At 45.6% G+C, this 18,673-nt stretch overlaps 1 protein-coding gene across 1 annotated transcript in view; it reads left to right on the top strand.

Moving 5' to 3' along the window:
- nlgn3a (neuroligin 3a) overlaps window positions 1-18,673 on the top strand; it is a gene marked incomplete at its 3' end in the record, with an annotated part of 226,338 nt that overhangs the window by 205,995 nt on the left and 1,670 nt on the right. The window contains 2 exon segments of the mRNA XM_079507939.1: window positions 12-185; window positions 521-960. Of these exon segments, the coding sequence (XP_079364065.1) occupies window positions 12-185; window positions 521-960 (614 nt within the window).

Genomic DNA, 18,673 nt, shown 5'->3' on the forward strand with positions numbered 1-18,673 from the left:
TGGGCCGCCAGGACATCCAGCCGGCGCGCTACCACGTGGCGTTCGGGCCCGTGATCGACGGCGACGTCATCCCCGACGACCCCGAGATCCTGATGGAGCAGGGCGAGTTCCTCAACTATGACATCATGCTGGGCGTCAACCAGGGCGAGGGCCTGCGCTTCGTGGAGAACGTGGTGGACTCCGAGGTCTGAAAACCCACCGCCTCTTCAGACTCCATCTTAGTCCGTAGCACTTGCCCTAGCCTTGACGACCGTACAGCCGTATGCAAAGGCTCAACTTTATGTGACTTAGATAGCATTTTATGTATAGACATAGCACTCTATAGTCAGTGTATACGCATAGTTTCATTATATAGATTTACCACTGTTAGGTTCTTAGCTTACGTATGATTCTTTCTTGATGACTATTTTTATGTATTTGACGCATTACCAATTTACCATGTTCTGTTCTTGCTTACTGTAATTGGCTCTGGATTAAGAGCGTCTGCCAAATGCCTAAATTGTAAATTTTTTAATTGTAGGACGGCGTCTCAGGCAACGACTTCGACTTCTCCGTGTCCGACTTTGTGGACAGCCTGTACGGCTACCCGGAGGGCAAGGACACGCTGCGCGAGACCATCAAGTTCATGTACACGGACTGGGCCGACCGCGACAACCCGGAGACGCGGCGCAAGACCCTGGTGGCGCTGTTCACCGACCACCAGTGGGTGGAGCCCTCGGTGGTGACGGCCGACCTGCACGCGCGCTACGGCTCGCCCACATACTTCTACGCCTTCTACCACCACTGCCAGAGCCTGATGAAGCCCGCCTGGTCCGACGCGGCGCACGGGGACGAGGTCCCGTACGTGTTCGGCATCCCCATGATCGGCCCCACCGACCTGTTCCCCTGCAACTTCTCCAAGAACGACGTCATGCTCAGCGCCGTCGTCATGACCTACTGGACCAACTTCGCCAAGACCGGGTGAGTGGCGTGAACGTTTTGGAGCGGTGCCTAACCACGAAAATGAGTGGCCGCGTGTGTCTCTATGTCTCCATGTGTCTATGTCTCAATGTCTGTCTGTCTGTCTGGCGTACGAACAGCTGCAATACCGCTGGGTGACCTAAAGTGACTTGAGAAGCCTAAAAGGGCCATTCACACTGAGCACTATAACTATAACAATAAAAGTATAACTAAGGCCTGGGCCATGGCTCAGAGGTCCAGGCACCTTGGCTGGTAATCCAGTCTGGCAGTGTGCGGCGGGTTCGACTCCCGATCCCGACGGCTTTTACTGCATGTCTTCCCCCCATCTCTCTCTCCATTTTGAGGCGAAAGCCACACAAATTGTTAAAAAAAAGTATAACTAACAATAAAACGGTACAGTACAGTACAGTACAGTACAGTACTGTACAGTACAGTACAGTATACCAATCACACGGGTCACGGGTGTGATTTTTTTTATCCAATGGAAATTAAGTACTATAGGAATATTGTTGAGGTGCTGATCATAGAGTAAAAGCTTTAAGAATGGGAGAAAGAATGTGTCACACACTCGGAGTGTCCAGGTGTAGCCGGTGTAGTAAGTTCCTGCCCACCACTGCGTAGTAGACTAGGGATTTGAATCTTCTGCGGTGCCTCTGGCTTGGCCCGGGAGCTCCAAAGGACATAAATGGCCATTTAGGAAGCTGGCAGGGCGATTTCTCTCACTGCACTAGCAACTCAAATACAGTTGGAGGCCATCGATATTGTCCTTTTCTTTTTGCTGAGGTTTGCGTGATCTGCGCAAAAGGACAGTTAACCCATTTTGGGCGGGAACCCCTTTTGGTGTTTTAAACATTGTTATAATTTAGCTATTGAAAAATAGCAGATCTACAAGCTCATAGCGCGCCACCGAGTGGCGCGCTACGAGCTTGTAGGTCTGATATTTTTGAAAAATCGTGAAAATATTTATTTCAGAAAACTGGAGGATTTAGAAGGATTTTTTTAAATGTTGAGGTCAGGCCTAAATGGGTCAAATGATAAGGGACAATATCGGTGGCACCCAACTGTAGGTTCATGTTCCTCTGCATGCATGCGTCACGCCCTCAAGGGAGAAACTCAATAAAACTCAAGGAGACACGTGCTCATGTATACAGAGAGACAGTATCTGCAAAGGCAGAAGGTCAGCACACTCCAGATCTTCACATTTATTTATGTTTATTTATCTCTCCGAGAGAGGTAAATAGAAGGTGTGAAAAGGATGCATGTATTGTGTGCTGGTTATTTCAGAAATCCAACAACTAACGCATGTTTTGTCCGTCAGCAAGGATCAGATGGAATTCTTTGACGCACATCAAGAGGGTTTGCGAGTAGAGCTTCAAGTACACTCGAAACACAGCACTGCAGAAACGACGGCGGTTGCTTTTTATCTAGGGGATGATGGCAGGGCTTTCTTCCTCCGTGCAATTCATGTGCCTTTGCTACACGGCCTGTAGAACTACTCTTGGAGCATCTGTTCCTGGCACACATGTAAACACTCATGTGTGACACACACACACACACACACACACACACACACACACACACACACACACACACACACACACACACACACACACACACACACACACACACACACACACACACACACACACACACACACACACACACACACACACACACACGGTTCATTACTGCGAGAGCATATTACTGTAGAGCTGGATTGAGCAACACAAGATGGAAGCACTAAATGTGAGAGTCCCTCTTCTGTCTGTTCCTCCATCTGACAGGCTGAACCATCATCTGCACATTCATTATCACAGTCATCATGATTTCATCATCGTACTGCATGGCAACAAGGGCTCTCTCTCTCTCTCTCTCTCTGTCCTTCGCTATGCGCGTTCCAGTTCCATATATGTGTTTTTCCGTCTCTCTTCGAGATCATCGGATGAAATTCTCTGATCTCGAGTCGAATTAAGGCCAGGCAGGTGGCCAAAATGTTATTGAATAAAGAAGAATGCATAAAGACCTGGAGTGTCAAAGACACAGTCTTTCCTCTGTTTATGAATGTGTATCAAGTCAATAATCACATTTTTCCATCAGGCAAGTCTTTGTATTATGGGCATAATAGCTGCAACACCATCACGCTTCAACAGCCACTGTTAATACGAGTAAAATAAATATTATCTTGGCTCTACTGAGAGAACTCCTGTGCTCTGTGCAAATACTGGAGGGAAAAAAGAGCTCCCACAGTGAATGGAAACAGACAGAAAGCATTGTTCAGCACACATTTCTTTCCAGCTGTGTTTTTACGCCTAGCCTTCCTGGGACTCAGCCTGAAAGCCTGAGACCTATCGAATCTGAGGAAAATGAAATGTTCCCTTCTGCAACGTGCACACCTTCTACGCTCCATTATACCGAAGCCCAAAAGACACAGGGACTTATCAGCGAGGCATATCACACTCCTGCACACGGCCGCATCGATCCCCCTCTGCCCTGGCTGAGTCCATCACTTCTGCCCCCGGTGACTTCCGCTATGCCCACACCGTTCAATTCCCACCCCCACCTCGCACAAAGCAGCTCCATTTGTATGAGGACTAGTAATCACTGCTAACAACTGAAATTTAATTTGAAAATCCCCGTTACCAGAGAAATATTGATCACGCCGTTATCTTACATCTCTGTTTCCTATCCGTCTCTATATCATTTGCTGTCCGATCAGCTATCGTTTACATTCAGTTGTCTGGCCGCTAGGCTGACCTCCGGGGCCACAGGGTCTTCAGGGGTCTTGAACCGCTAATGTCAGACGAGAACAGATAGACTGATATCTGTTCCCAGTGGTGGAAAAGGTACTCACATTGTTTTACTTAAATAAAAGTATCAATAAGGCAATATAGAAATACTCTGTTACAAGTAAAAGTCCAGAATTCAAAATGTATATAGAAGTACAAAAGTATTGGCATCAAAATGCATTATGCAGCATGAGTTTTCAAATGTATGAAAAGTATAAAACATCTTTTGTGTTTGTAGATCGGCTATTTTCAAATGGCCGAAATGTACAGTATAGGGATAAGGTGGTTTAGTCTATGTTTTGTAATAATAAGCAAAATCTACAAAGTAACTAGTAACCAAAGGTTTCACATAAATGTAGTGGAGTAAAAGTACAATATCGGGATCTGAGATGTAGTAGAAGTAAAACAATATTGGAAATTAAATTAAATGTACTCCCACCACCACTGCCAATCAGCTATCGTTTACATTCAGCTGTCTGGCCGCTAGGCTGACCTCCAGGGCTACAGGGTCTTCCGGGGTCTTGAACCGCTAATGTCAGACGAGAACAGATAGACTGATATCCGCTCCTCCAGGACAGCGCAGACGCCACCTCCGTGACCCTGCGGTCTAAATAGCTCTCCCTCCCGCCCACCGGCTATCCTGTCTTATGCAGATGGAGGAACTCAATCGAGTTTCTTTTTAGAAATGCTACGCTAGAGGTTTTCTACGTACAAAATGAAAGAAGAAATGCGGTGTGATTTTGAGGTGCCCGGCGGAGGTAATGACGCAGCGCGTTAATGCAGCGAATCCCCCCGTAACCTTGGACGTCACGTTTGTCAGTGCGCTTCATTCTGATGGATTGTGACAGCCTGCCCACATTTTACCCATAACCGCCCTGCTCGGATTCCCTGCAGTGCTGCGGACAGCTACTGGGCTATCTATTCCTCTGAACTAACCTGGCTTTCACCCCAGCCTGGCAGGACAATTCATGACAGCAAAACTGCAGTTTTGACTCTGCAGAGTATTTCGGTGGGGTTGGGAGCTGGGATATCCACCCCAGCTGATTGCAATTAGAATCTGTGGGATGGTAAACTGGTCCTAGATGTCCGCCCTGCGGCGTGTTGCCTTGGCGTCTCTCCAAACGGCAGGATTAGGCTCAGGCCAGAAGCATGAGCCACTGAGCCGCTAAAGAGCCTGGGATTTAGATGCCAGGATAATAGAAAACCCAGAGTGGTGCTCAGAGGGTCGTTTTGTTCAGGCCCAAGTAAAGGTTTCTAGCACCAAGCCCACAGGGGCAAGGAGGTGGGTACAATTCAAGCCCTAAAAAGGCAGGCTACTGTATATTTCCAAATAGTAGCCTCCTTCAAATAGCCGCCTTCATGGTTCCGCCTTTTGCGAATTAAACATCCCTTCCAAATAACCCCAGCGGCTATAATTTGCAGTTTCTTCAGCCCAATTGGAATTGCAAAATAATGGCCCAGTGCAGGCCAGTGCAAAAATAAATAAAAGCCTACTGCAAATAGCCACCTGGTTCCACCTGGTTCCTTTTAAACACCCCGAGCCCATAAGCCGGTTTTGCATATTAAACGCACGGGCTATACTATTTGGAAATATGCAGGTATCTCTCCTTATATAGGCTTTGTTTTTAAGTTCATACCTCTCCATTTAGAGCACACAAGGGAGTCACGGATGCCACTGCCCGTCCCATTTGCCTCTGGTAGACCTCATTATAATTAAGACCCAGCTGAATTAACCCCCTCCCTCCCCCCATGCTTGAGTGGCCCGTCCAAGCCAGCCAGCCAGCCAGCCACCCTGCCTGTATCTCCATCAGCCACCCAGATGTTCATAATGACTTGACCCAGATTGCTCCTCCTCCCCTCCTCGTCTGTAAATAGGCTGTTGAAATGTGCGTGACACCATGTTGAGACACACTTGTCGGCTGCATGTCAACAGTGCTCTCTCCAGTAGTGGTGTCATATAAAAATAATCGATTCAGAAACGCGTTTCGGGCCGTGCACAATTCTGCATCGATGCAGCAACGTGACATAAACGAAGCCTAAATATAATTATAGATCATTTTAATACTACATGTATTATATAATTCTAAATAAAATGTGTGGTTCAGTATATCTGACTGCTTGTATTGACAATGCATTGCGATGCATTGCAGAATCCTGAGACATATAAAAACATGCACACACTCAAATCTTCTTACAGTGCAGATTTGTGTGTGTGTGTGCGCATGCGTGCGCAATTGTGCATGCATGTACACATTGCATTGTGAGGCTGTGGGTTGTCCTGGTCAGAAGTGTTTCTTGGCTCTGCCTCTGAGAGTTATTGTTTTCCTCCCACCTGGCTTGTTTTACTATTGACAGGAACAACTAGCCTCCACTGTCCACTAGCACAGTTACAGGACCACATACTATACAAGCACACAAACATTAATGTGTGTGTTTGTGCGAGCAAACACACACATATATATCACAAGATGCGCACTGGTAGAAATACAATTCTCAGTAGTGCCTCAGTACACACACACACACACACACACACACACACACACACACACACACACACACACACACACACACACACACACACACACACACACACACACACACACACACACACACACACACACACACACACACACAGGGGTGGCGGTGGCTCAGGGGTAGAGTGCCTGGATGGGAACCGCAAGGTTGCCAGCTCGAACCCGGGCTCCCCCAGAGTTAGTGTCGAAGTGTCCTTGAGCAAGACACTGAACCCCTAATTGCTCCCGATGTGCTAGTTGGTGCCTTGCATGGTTTCCGCTGCCATCGGTGTATGAATGTGTGTGTGAATGGGTGAATGTAATGCACAATCTATGTAAAGCGCCTTGGATAAAGGCGCTATATAAATGCACCATTTACCATTTACACACACACACACACACACACACACACACACACACACACACACACACACACACACACACACACACACACACACACACACACACACACACACACACACACACACACACACACACACACACACACACACACACACAAAATATGCAAACATATGTACGTACACACAGTACATACTGACAGTCAGAACCTTACACGTCCAGACAACAACACAACTACACACACTGAGCACTGGCGTCACCTCAGAAAAGACAGCATGATGAAAGGCTGTACAAGATCAATCAAAATAGATCATTAGTGCTCTAAATATGCTGCATGGTGCATCCACACTTCCTGTGTGTTTTGCATATTAGAAGGCCCCTATCGTGCGTGTTATCACTGTTATGTGCATGCATGTGTGTGTGTGTGTGTGTGTGTGTGTGTGTGTGTGTGTGTGTGTGTGTGTGTGTGTGTGTGTGTGCGCGTGCGTGCGTGCGTGCGTGCGTGTGCGTGCGTGTGCGTGTGTGTGTGACTGTGAGAGAGCCCTGCCAGTTAGTTAAACAGCAGAGCGCTGTCATGTATTGAATTTCTCTCTCTCAAGCCCACTCTCTCTTGCTATCACTCGCCTGTTATTCTGCATGAAAACAGCCTGGTTTACAATTCTTACATGGTCTAAAACATGCAGTATTGATTGCGCGGTGTGCACAGGGACAGCGGTTGGCTAACTAAACCAATGCAGACAGAAAGCACTTGTGTCTCGACGTGCACACACGATACCGCCACAATGCTTTGATTTACAATGCGGCGAGTTGATTCCAGTTTCTTTTGTTTTCCGTTGAGCGTGTTAAATCGAACGGCCCACCCCTTGCAGGGTTAACGACGCGTATTCATCAACCATTACTCCCCCGGCACTCTGTTTGACCCCCGCGCACACACCGCCGCGACCTCTTCACCCCTGCTTTCCACTAATTACATCACTCATCCCACTCTCCTCCACTCCCTCCCTCTCCCCCTACCTCCATCATCAACATTTCTCTGGATGCTTTCTCACCTCCCACCCAACAACCCCCACCTCACCCGTCCTCCTCATTAAGGCCGACTCCACAGAGCCGGTTTTCGACCAGTGGCATGACCTGGCCTGGCCTGGCCAAAAGTATCAATACTGCTGTGTAAAAATCCCGAATTCCAAATATTACTTAATTAAGTATTGGTATAAAAATGCACTTAAAGTACCAAAAGTAGAAAGTACTCTTTATGCAGAATATCTCATTTCAAGTTTTCAAATGTATAAACATCTTTTGAAAATAGCATATCTACAAGCTCACAATGTGTCGCATATAGCGACGGATTGTGAGCTTGTAGATCGGCTATTTTCAAATGGCCGAAATGTATATGTACATAAAGTGGTTAATGTATGTTTTATAATAATAATCAAAATCTACAAAGTCACTAGTAACTGATGTTTTAAAATAAACGCAGTGTAGTAAAAGTACAACATTTGGATCCTCGATGTAGTGGAGTAGAAGTAAAAGTATTGGTCTTTATGTGTGTAATATGTGTTTTTAGATATTTTTGATTTTAGCAGTGAGCCTATGTGTCTATGATGTCATGGACACTGGGCTCACTTACTTCCTGGACTACATGTTGTCTCAGTAAGACAGCCCTCCCCCTATTCACAAGGAGCTTAGAGTATATATGAATAGAGACGGCACCGGATTTCTCCTCCCATCCACTTGCATTAAGTTGAGGCGATTTCACTCCTCCTTCCGGGTAGGAACATTCTGGGATGGATTGGGCCAAATCGTGAACGCGCTGTGCCGTTGACTATCATTGAGGCGACTGTGGCTCAAGAGGTAGAGCAGGTCGTCCAATGATCCATGGGTCGGCGGTTCGAATCCCGGCTCCTCCTGGCTACATGTCGAAGTGTCCTTGGGCAAGACACTGAACCCCAAATTGCTCCTGATGTGCTGGTTGGTACCTTGCATGGCTTCCGCCGCAATCGGTGTATGAATGTGTGTGTGAATGGGTGAATGTAATGCACAATCTATGTAAAGCGCCTTGGATAAAGGCGCTATATAAATGCACCATTTACCATTTACCATTTATTGAGTCATTTGCGCACGTTCACGTATGAAACAAAGCGTTCACGTGTCATGCCCCAATAACATGAATGTGCGCAATGATAGTCAACGAACCAGTTCTGGCTCGAGCTGCAATGCCAAATTCGGCCACTATGTCTATTTCGCCTCAGGGTTTCCTCCCGGTGCCGTCTCTATTAATATATACTCTAAGACAAGGAGGAGCAGTGCACCAAAGCATTATGGGAATTGTAGTCCAGGAAGGAAGTGAGCCCAGGTGTCCATGACATCATAGACACTGGGCTCACTGCTAAAATCTAAAATATCTAAAACCGCATGCACATATGCGTCATTCGCAAAAAGGGTGAAGTGTCCATTTAAGTAAATGTACTTAAGTTACTTTCCACCACTGGCCAGGCTGTGCCAAGGAAATGGATCTACCAGGTACAATGTAAGCTTGTAGATCAGCTATTTCCTTTTTTTTAACCTTCTTCTTTTAAAGTATAAAAATAATTAATGTCAATAATTTCTTTGTATATTTCAGTTATTTGTCATATCTGCCCTGTGCATTTTTTGATCACCAGGCATTTGTAGAGAAAAGGCCTTGTGCACACCTACAAGGACTGGTGCGTATAGGAGCCGGCGGCCAAATGCCAATCATGAGAAGAAAAGTGTCCCGCACACTTCACTTCACTTATAGAGCAGCAGTTGTATTCAGATGACAACGTTTCGGTCTAAACGACCTTCATCAGGTATGATGAAGGTCTATACTGTAAGTGCTCAATAAGTGAAGACAGTGTGCAGGACCCTTGATCACCAGGCAAACAGAAATGTATTCTTTATTCATACGTTCCAATCCCAAAACACAATTAAATCGTTGATCGTAATTGTTTCTTTGACAATTCATCGTCAACTTAAATTTGTAATCGTGACAGCCGTACAAAATCCATTGACCATCCGCCTATCAACTGTACTCCATTGATACATTGGCACTCACTTGATAGGAAGTTTGTAGCCAATAGAGGGTATGCGTGTGACATCATCATCAAACCCGGAAGTTATGCAGGAACGCCTACTGAGTGGCAAAAAAAATACGTTCTGGCCTTGACAGCCCATACATCCAACAGAAAGGTCCTATCTGATTGCATTAAACAACGTTAAACAATGTTAAACTCACTTTGCCACTCGATTTGCCACTCGATTTGCTATTCACTTCATGCATGCGCATATACCCTCTATAACCTGATTAGCATTAGAGCAGCGTACGGAGGTCATATGGCTTGTTAGGCGCTGTATGTCATTGATCGGTATCCCTGCTGTGGCCATGAATGCAATAAGAAGGGCAGACATGAGTGGCAGGTGGAGGGGGCGGGGGGGGACGGACGGGTGGGCGACAGATGGCGTTTGAGTGCGGCATGCATGTGTGCAGCTCTGTGAGTGTCTGCCACTCATCTGATCCAATGTTGTCCATACAAAACACAGTCGCTCAGCCTGTTCAACCGATGGCAGAGCGGCCGCACGATGCCATGCAGCACTGTTGTTCATCCAAATTGATGAAAGAGCTCATGGCCCAGTGATCTGCCAAAACGGGAGAGATGACAAAATCGTCTCCCTGCGGCAAACAGAATTCGACTTGGTGAGGGATATTAACCCATTTAGGCCCGACGTCGAAATAAAAAAAACATTCGCTCTGAAAGAATATATATTCAAAGATTTGTGCCGCATTTTTACGATTTTTCAAAAATAGCAGACCTACAAGCTCGTAGCGCGCCACTCGTAGGTCTGCTATTTTTCAATAGCTAAAGTATAACATAATGCTTAGTTAAAACACCAAAAGGGGTTCCCGTACAGAATGGATTAATTGTTAATAAAGAATGAGGCACTTTGGGTAGCGATGGAGTACCTGTCCACCACCGTGGGATCTAGAGGTTTGAATCCACGGCAGTGCTCCCGGCTTGGTGACGTCTACATGAACACAACTGGTCAGAGTTTGGAAGTATGCTCGCTTTCAAACTTGGAACACTTTGAAAAAATATCACCTGCACAGAATGTATTGACAGAAAGTATAGCTCATAACATGTTTACGGTGGATTTTTATGAAACAAACTTTGCAGATAGAAAGAGGATAATTCAAGCTTTTTGTACAGCTGCTGTTGGTGAGTTTGGCATCGTTTAATACAATCAGATAGGACTTTTCTGTTTGGATATATGGGCTGTCAATTGCAAATTGCAGCTAGTTGCCACCATGCCATTAACTTAATGGCAAGATGGCTGCCGTGTGCATATGGTCTATGGCATGTGAGGGGAAGGTTAAATGACTGAATCGTGGTAAAACGAATTGGCTACTCTAAATAGAGATGTGTGAAAATCCAATGCACGGTACCCTTCTGTCATAACGGAAATTACAAATAGGTGCGCGCCTTGTGTTACCTGGTAAGTAGATAAACATCTGCAGGGGATGAATTTGTTACACATGAACAACCGCAACAACAAAAGAAAGTAAAAAAAACAGGTTCCAAATTTGCATATTTTAAAGGCTTAACTAAGTGAACATCGGCGCCACCACATTAATGTCCCTTCCTTGTTGTATATATACAGAGCTGCACGCTGCTCGGATATATTCACCGACCTGGAGTGGAGTGAAAATAGATTCTTGTCGCCCGCCTCGGGGCACCTGAACGTGTCTTTTCAGATGTGGTGGTGATGGCTCGCTCTATGATCACTCAAGCGCTTCAAATTACACCAGGATGAAAAGGGGAAGGGAGTTACATGGAAAAAGGAGAGAGAAGAAAAAAAGAAAGAAAATGATATTCATTCTTTCTCCCGTATCTATATCTATATCTTTTACATCAGCCGCAGCTCGCGGTGAGCCAGGAATAGTATAATCAGTTAGGTCTTCGCACTGTCTCACAGGGGAATGTTTGAGCTGTGTCATTTCGCTAGCAAAGAGAGACGGTGACAGACGTTATAGAAAAGGTGTTTATCATTGGTACAAGGGTTTCAGATGGACAGCCGTGTCTAGTAGACTAGTCCCAGAGGTCATCTTACAGGCACACAGCACGCACACACACACACACACACACACACACACCAGAAAAAACACAGTCAATCACAGATACAAACACAACGCGCTAACCCGGCCGGTCAAGGTCAGCGTGGGTCTCTGCGGGTCACACAGGGTGGGTGTGCAGGGTGGCTCTGGAGAGATGAAGGAGCGGTTTTATAGCGTCATGGCGTGCCCAAGTGGCCCCAGCCATATGAACACATCAGAGGAAATCAGAAAGGCCATTAAAACGCCTGTTTTTATGGGTGTAATAATCCCCCCTCAGCCTGGGAGGCAGGCCACGGTTCCCCTACTTGCCTACTACAACCATCCGGATTAAGTGGGGCAGCCTGACAGGAGGCAGGCTATCAGCTAATGCAGTGAGGGGGAGCACAGAGAGAGCCCAACAGGGCCACAAACATGGCATTATGACGGGGTGGCGCATATGCTACCGAGCCCAAAGCACACAGAGCGCTCGGCGGGTGTTTGAACAGCGGCAAGCTGTGTGATGATTTAACCCGCATCGCTTCGGATGTGTGAAACCACCAAAGTGAGCGTCAGAGTTTTTTTAAGTGCAGATGTCGGCTTTGAATTGAGGTCGTCTCGGGGCAAATAAAACGGACAGACAGGTGAGGAACCGCTACCCTTTTAGCAGTCGTTCCCCTGCACACACACAAACGCACACGAACGCACACGCTTCCTCAGGTATTTTGGAACGATTAACCCATTCAGGCCTGACGTCGAAAAAATCATTTTCGGAAAGATTTGAGGCACATTTTAACGATTTTTCAAAAATAGCAGACCTACAAGTTCATAGCGCGCCACTCGGTGGCGCGCTATGAGCTTGTAGATCTGCTATTTTTCAATAGCTAAATTATAACAATGTTTAAAACACCAAAAGGGGTTCCCGCCCCAAAATGGGTTAATGGTGTGTTGTAAATGTGGTTAAACGCTAACGTGACATGGATGCGTTCCAGGTCTCAATGGATTAATATTCTAAAGTAGACTTTAAACTCTGCGACCTATCGATGTGCATATTCATTACACATTTGCATATCTTTGCTCCTGGCTTTTCTGTATTTCAGTGCCTTCTATATTAGGATATGCAGCTGTGACTGTGACTCAGCTGACATCACAGACATTGTGTGTGTCACTTCACTTCCAAAAGCAATGAGAACATCAAAGAGTGCCACTGTCCAAACATTTAGCCAGCCTCCTTCCTGCGTGTCTAGCGATACACAAGTCTTAGGGCTTCCCCCCAGCTTAGCAGAATGGCTTATAATGTTGTTGTCGCATTTCATAGCTGGCGTGTGGCATTTACACAGATTGTTGTCAGCAGGATATTATGGCGCTGTGTAAATAAGGCCACTATTGAGCCAAATGCTGCAGGAAAAATAAGAAGTGCAGCACTCTACACTGCACTAAGGCGGATCCGACAAGGTTGTACAGTAGCAAGCCTAGTTCAGACCCAAGATTTGCGATGAGACTAAACCGGTTTAAGCCGGATTTATGCTTCGTCACACGACGGCGTCAGGTGCTGAAAAATAGATGATCTACAAGCTCAACGCATTGTTGTAGTCTTGTAGATCTGCTATTTCCGGCACACGTACACCACCACCATACGACGGAGCATAAATGTAATTATGCATTATAACGTTGCAGATTTTAAATAATCACAGCATTCTCTCAACCCTCACGTGTTACCCGTATTGCTTATATATACTTATATATAAGTTTAATTCAAATGTGCAGGGTAGCTTATACAGTGTTTTTGACAGCAAATTTAGATTTTAGTTTGAATAGTTTTCATTTAGATTTAGTCACATTTTTGTCACCACACTGGACGCGTTTTCCGATTTTTAGCTGCGTTTTTCCGTCAGTTTTCCGAAAAACACATCCAGTGTCCAACCACCTTTAGTCTAGTTTTAGTCGACTAAATATCACAATATTTTAGTCGACTAAATCTACAGTTGATTTAGTCGACTAAAATGTATTTTGGTGGGCCTTGATGCCATCGGTTCCAAACTATCATTTACCTGGGGACCCCCTGGAACTCCGTCAAGGACACCTGGGGGTCCCCGGACCCAGCTTTGGGAACCACTGGCCCAATAATAACCCTCCTTAGCACCGAACCTGTCCGACAACAAACAACCAAGCTCAGATCTCTGCCTCAAAGGCTTAATGGGTGACTTCAAGGTTTTACCTTCAGAAGCCTAAAGTTGTTCAGAGGGACGTACCCTGTTTGCTATTGACATTGCAACAATTACCCAAGCATATGTGTGTGTAATTAGCCCATTTAGACCTGACGTCGAAATAGATAAAAAGTCTTCTGAAAGAATATATTTTCAAAGATTTGTGCCACATTTTTACGATTTTTCAAAAATAGCAGATCTACAAGCTCATAGCGCGCCACTCGGTGGCGCGCTATGAGCTTGTAGATCTGCTATTTTTCAATAGCTAAATTATAACATAATGTTTAAAACACCAAAAGGGGTTCCCGCCCGAAATGGGTTAGATAAGGCAGCCAGTTGTTCTCTAATGCGGCAAATCAAATTAACTAAAGATGCCACATTGATTTCTTTGTGTTCCCTAAATTATTCATCTTCTCCTGCACACGGAACCAGCCAGCCAGCCACCACCACACGGCATGTGAAACCCCTGCCGCTCCCAATAGGCTCTGATTTGTTCCGTGAGATCTACCGCAGATACTTTGTACATATTTTTGCCATCACAATTTTACAGATTGATCCCCATGAGAAGAAAGCGTTTACGGTGTTATGGAGGCGCCAGGAATTCCCATTAACTGAAATTGCTCTGACCCACCAATGTGATTGGTTGTCATCCGTTCGTGTGTGTGTGTGTGTGTGTGTGTGTGTGTGTGTGTGTGTGTGTGTGTGTGTGTGTGTGTGTGTGTGTGTGTGTGTGTGCGTGTCTCCATGTCTAGGGAGGGAGGAAGAGAGAGAGAGAGAGAGAGCAGTGGTGGAAAAAGTACTCACATTTTTTACTTGAGTAAAAGTATCAATACTGCAATGTAGGCTACTGTGCATACAAGTAAAAGTCCGGAATTCAAAATGTACTTGAGTAAAAGTACAAAAATATTGGCATCAAAATGTACTTAAAGTGCGAAAAGTAGAAAGTAATCATTGTGCGAAATGTCCTGTTTAAAATTTTAAATGTATAAAAATCTTTTGAAAATAGCTAATAGATCTGCTATTTTCAAATGGCCGAAATGTGGTTGAAGTGGTTACTGTATGTTTTGTAATCTAGTAGTAAGTAAAATTACAGAAATTTGACATACTCAAGTAAAGTACAAATACCTCAACATTGTACAAGTAAATGTACTTAGTTACTTTCCAGTTTCCACCACTAGAGAGAGAGAGAGAGAGAAAGAGAGAGAGAGAGTCCTGTGAATTCACGAAGCGCCTCTGCTCCAGACGGCCGTGCGTGCGTGCGTGCGTGCGTGCGTGCGTGCGTGCGTGCGTGCGTGCGTGCGTGCGTGCGTGCGTGCGTGCGTGCGCCGGTCTCTGCTGCTACATTGACATGCTGCTACACTGTGGCATGTTGTTGCGTTGCACGGGGAGATCAATATGACCTTACCTCTGCCGCACGCTCCTTTGAAACTTAATTACTGATATGCAGCTACAAAGTCATCATAGCCCCGGCTGTCAATATTCATCGGGGATCATTACAGGCCTAATAAAGGAGGTTATTTACGGGCCGTTCCACTGACATGGCCCATGCCCAGGGACTCGGATTCAGCCGTCTCAATTTGCTCTCCCATTCCATCCCATCTCTCTCTCCCCAATCCCCCCTTCTATTCCCCATATCCCTCTCCTTCTGCCCCCCCCCACCTCCCTCTCTCTCTATCCCATATCCCTCTCCCTCTCTCCCCCCCCCCACCTCCCTCTATCTCGCTGCCTCCCACCTTCTCCATATCAGCCTCTTTCTCTTTCTCCCTCTCACGTCTCCCAGAAGCACTGACCTGAAAAAGAAAAATTGACAGCAGCAAAAAAGCAAGCAGGAGGGTGGATGGAGGGTGAATTCTTCTGGCGTGAGCTTTTAATTCACTTGGCGGTGTTCGGAGCGTTTCAGCCAGCGCCAAAAAAATGGAGCTGCCACATCCCCAAATCCCAAACTAAATTTGAACTTTGTTCGCCTCTGACTTCGCTCTCAGACCCGCACAGGGATATTTGGTGACATTTACAGGAAATGTCTCACAGATTCCTCGCCCTTACACAACAAAACAGCCCATTGACATCGACTATTGTGTTTTCGAGGCCACAGCACAATCGTTTTGCATTCTTCAGCACAAGAGAAGTATGTTTTTCCATTACATTTGAAGCAATAACACACACATGAGCGCGTGCGCACGCACGCACGCACGCACGCACGCACGCACGCACGCACGCACGCACACACACACACACACACACACACACACACACACACACACACACACACACACACACACACACACACACACACACACACACACACACACACACACACACACACACACACACACACACACACACACACACACACACACACACACACACACACACGCGGGTTGACACTAACGGTTGCCTGATTGCCCGTGGCAAAAAGGTTCGGGCAAGTGGAGTTTGCTTTCTGGTTGGCCGACGGGCAAGCGTGTTTGAATGAGGAAGCAACAGTCTTCATTAAATATCATTGGTTATTCATGAAGAACAAATAATGCTACCTTTTTACAAACTACTGTAGCAGTTGAGCTCATTCAGATTCTCAGAATGACTGTCGCCACTTGGCAGTTATCGATTGGATTAAGTATTCATTTGATTTACTTTTCAGGCAAGTGGGCATGACCTTTGGGAAAGTATAGAACTTGACCTGTACTTGTAAGTGTCTCTGTGGCCATAGTGTCAGCATGCACACGCACACGCACACGCACACACACACACACACACACACACACACACACACACACACACACACACACACACCACTCTCCTTCACGGGCATCCATGCCTGACAGTATAGCAACCTGGTCACATGGCAGGGTGTGACTGTAAGAGCATATGTTAATTAATTCACTCAATACATCAATAGCTTCAGTGGAATGGCTGCATGGCCATGGCGGATGCTGAGAAGTGAAAAGTCAAACAGTGTCCTCTCTAGATCAAAGCTGGTACTGCATCTTGGCACGCACTCTTATCCCGTCCCGTCTCCCTATTCCTCCCTATCCCTGTCTGTGTTGCACACGGTGCACACGGTGCACACGGTGCACACGGTGCACACGGTGCACACGGTGCACACGGTGCACACGGTGCACACGCTCTTTATTTGGATCCCCATTAGCTTCCGCTGCAGCGGTCACTAGTCTTCCTGTGGTCCACATGAAACATCACAGCATAAAAACAACATACAATAGGCCTATACATACAAACAACTGACACTTGTCAGTCTAAATTACAATTACATTAAAATGCCAAAGATATATAGATAATATAGGTGTACAAAATCAATCAATCCAATTGTGTGATCTCTCCCAATAATATTTCTTTAAGATTTTTTAAAAAGAGTATTCACTTTTATTTTGTATTTTTATTACAGATAATGAGTTCCACTGTTGGGATTGATTCCCCTGTTGACATTGATTCCCCACGTCTTGTATGCACATGCATGTGTGTAGGCTAATACACAGATACAGACACAGATATACACCCACGCACACACGCACAGCTGATCCGCAGCTCCCTCTTAGCATCTTGATTAATATGGTCCACTGGCCATCAGTACACTGGAAGCTAATGCACACAGCGTTGCCTTCCCCAAGCAATTAGCAGAGGGGGGCCCCACTGGCGTCAGATGATCAACAACTAGATGCCTCCTGACGTGAGCCCTGGAGCCTGCTGACTTATTCATATGTGTTTACTTAAAAATAAAAAAATAAAAAAGAAGCCCCATCCCGGTTCTGTGATTGGAGGGGGGGCTGCGTCAGACCGAAATTAAGGACGACAGGAGACAGGAGACAGGAGCGATACCTACCTTCAGTGGTGGAAAAAAGTGGAAAAACATGTTTTACTTAAGTAAAGGTATCAATGCTGCAATATATAGAACAACTATGTAAGTAAAACTCCGGAATAAAAGTACAGAAGTATTGGTTTCAAAATAAGTACCAAAAGTCGAAAGTACTCATTGTGCAGAATGTCCCATTTCAAAATTTCAAATGTATAGGCTATACAAATCTTAGCAGATCTACAATCTCACAATGTGTCGCATTACGACGCATCGTGAGCTTGTAGATCGGCTATTTTCAAATAGTCGAAAGTTATATAGGGCTGAAGTGGTTAATGTATGTTTTGTAATAATAATTGAAATCTCCAAACTAACTAGTAACTCAAGTTTTCAACTAATTGTAGAGTAGTAAAAGTACAATATTTGGATCCGAGGTGTAGTGGAGTAGAAGTAAAAGTATTGGAAATACTCATGTAAAAATATCTCAAAATTATACGTAAATACAGTACTTGAGTAAAGGTACTTTCCACCACTGACAGTATCCTAGTAAAAAAAAAACGTGTAGGTCCGTTGATAAAACATAAATGGGATGTTGGGAGACAGACAGGCATGCTATGCCGACAGGCGGCAAAGACTAAAAGGGAAAGCCACGCTTCAAACATGGCAGATTATCAGATTATGGCGATAGAAGTGATTTGGGCCGGAACAAATGAATGAGCAGACACCATTTGGTCTGCCAAGCACTGTATCACTTCAAGACAGATAATAGAAAGGTCTGTAGTAATACAGTCCTCAGCCACAGACACCTGGATCTATTATTAATAGCCATCCCCTTGTATTCAGGGAGTGTTTGCTTTTGTCTGGTTGGAGGAGTGCACCGTGGGCCGGGCTTTGTGCCAGACCAGATCAATACATCTGACAGTCGTAACCGAGCTGAC

The sequence above is a fragment of the Electrona antarctica genome (genome assembly GCF_951216825.1).
Source record: "Electrona antarctica genome assembly, chromosome: 1".
NCBI classification, from domain to species: Eukaryota; Metazoa; Chordata; class Actinopteri; order Myctophiformes; family Myctophidae; genus Electrona; species Electrona antarctica.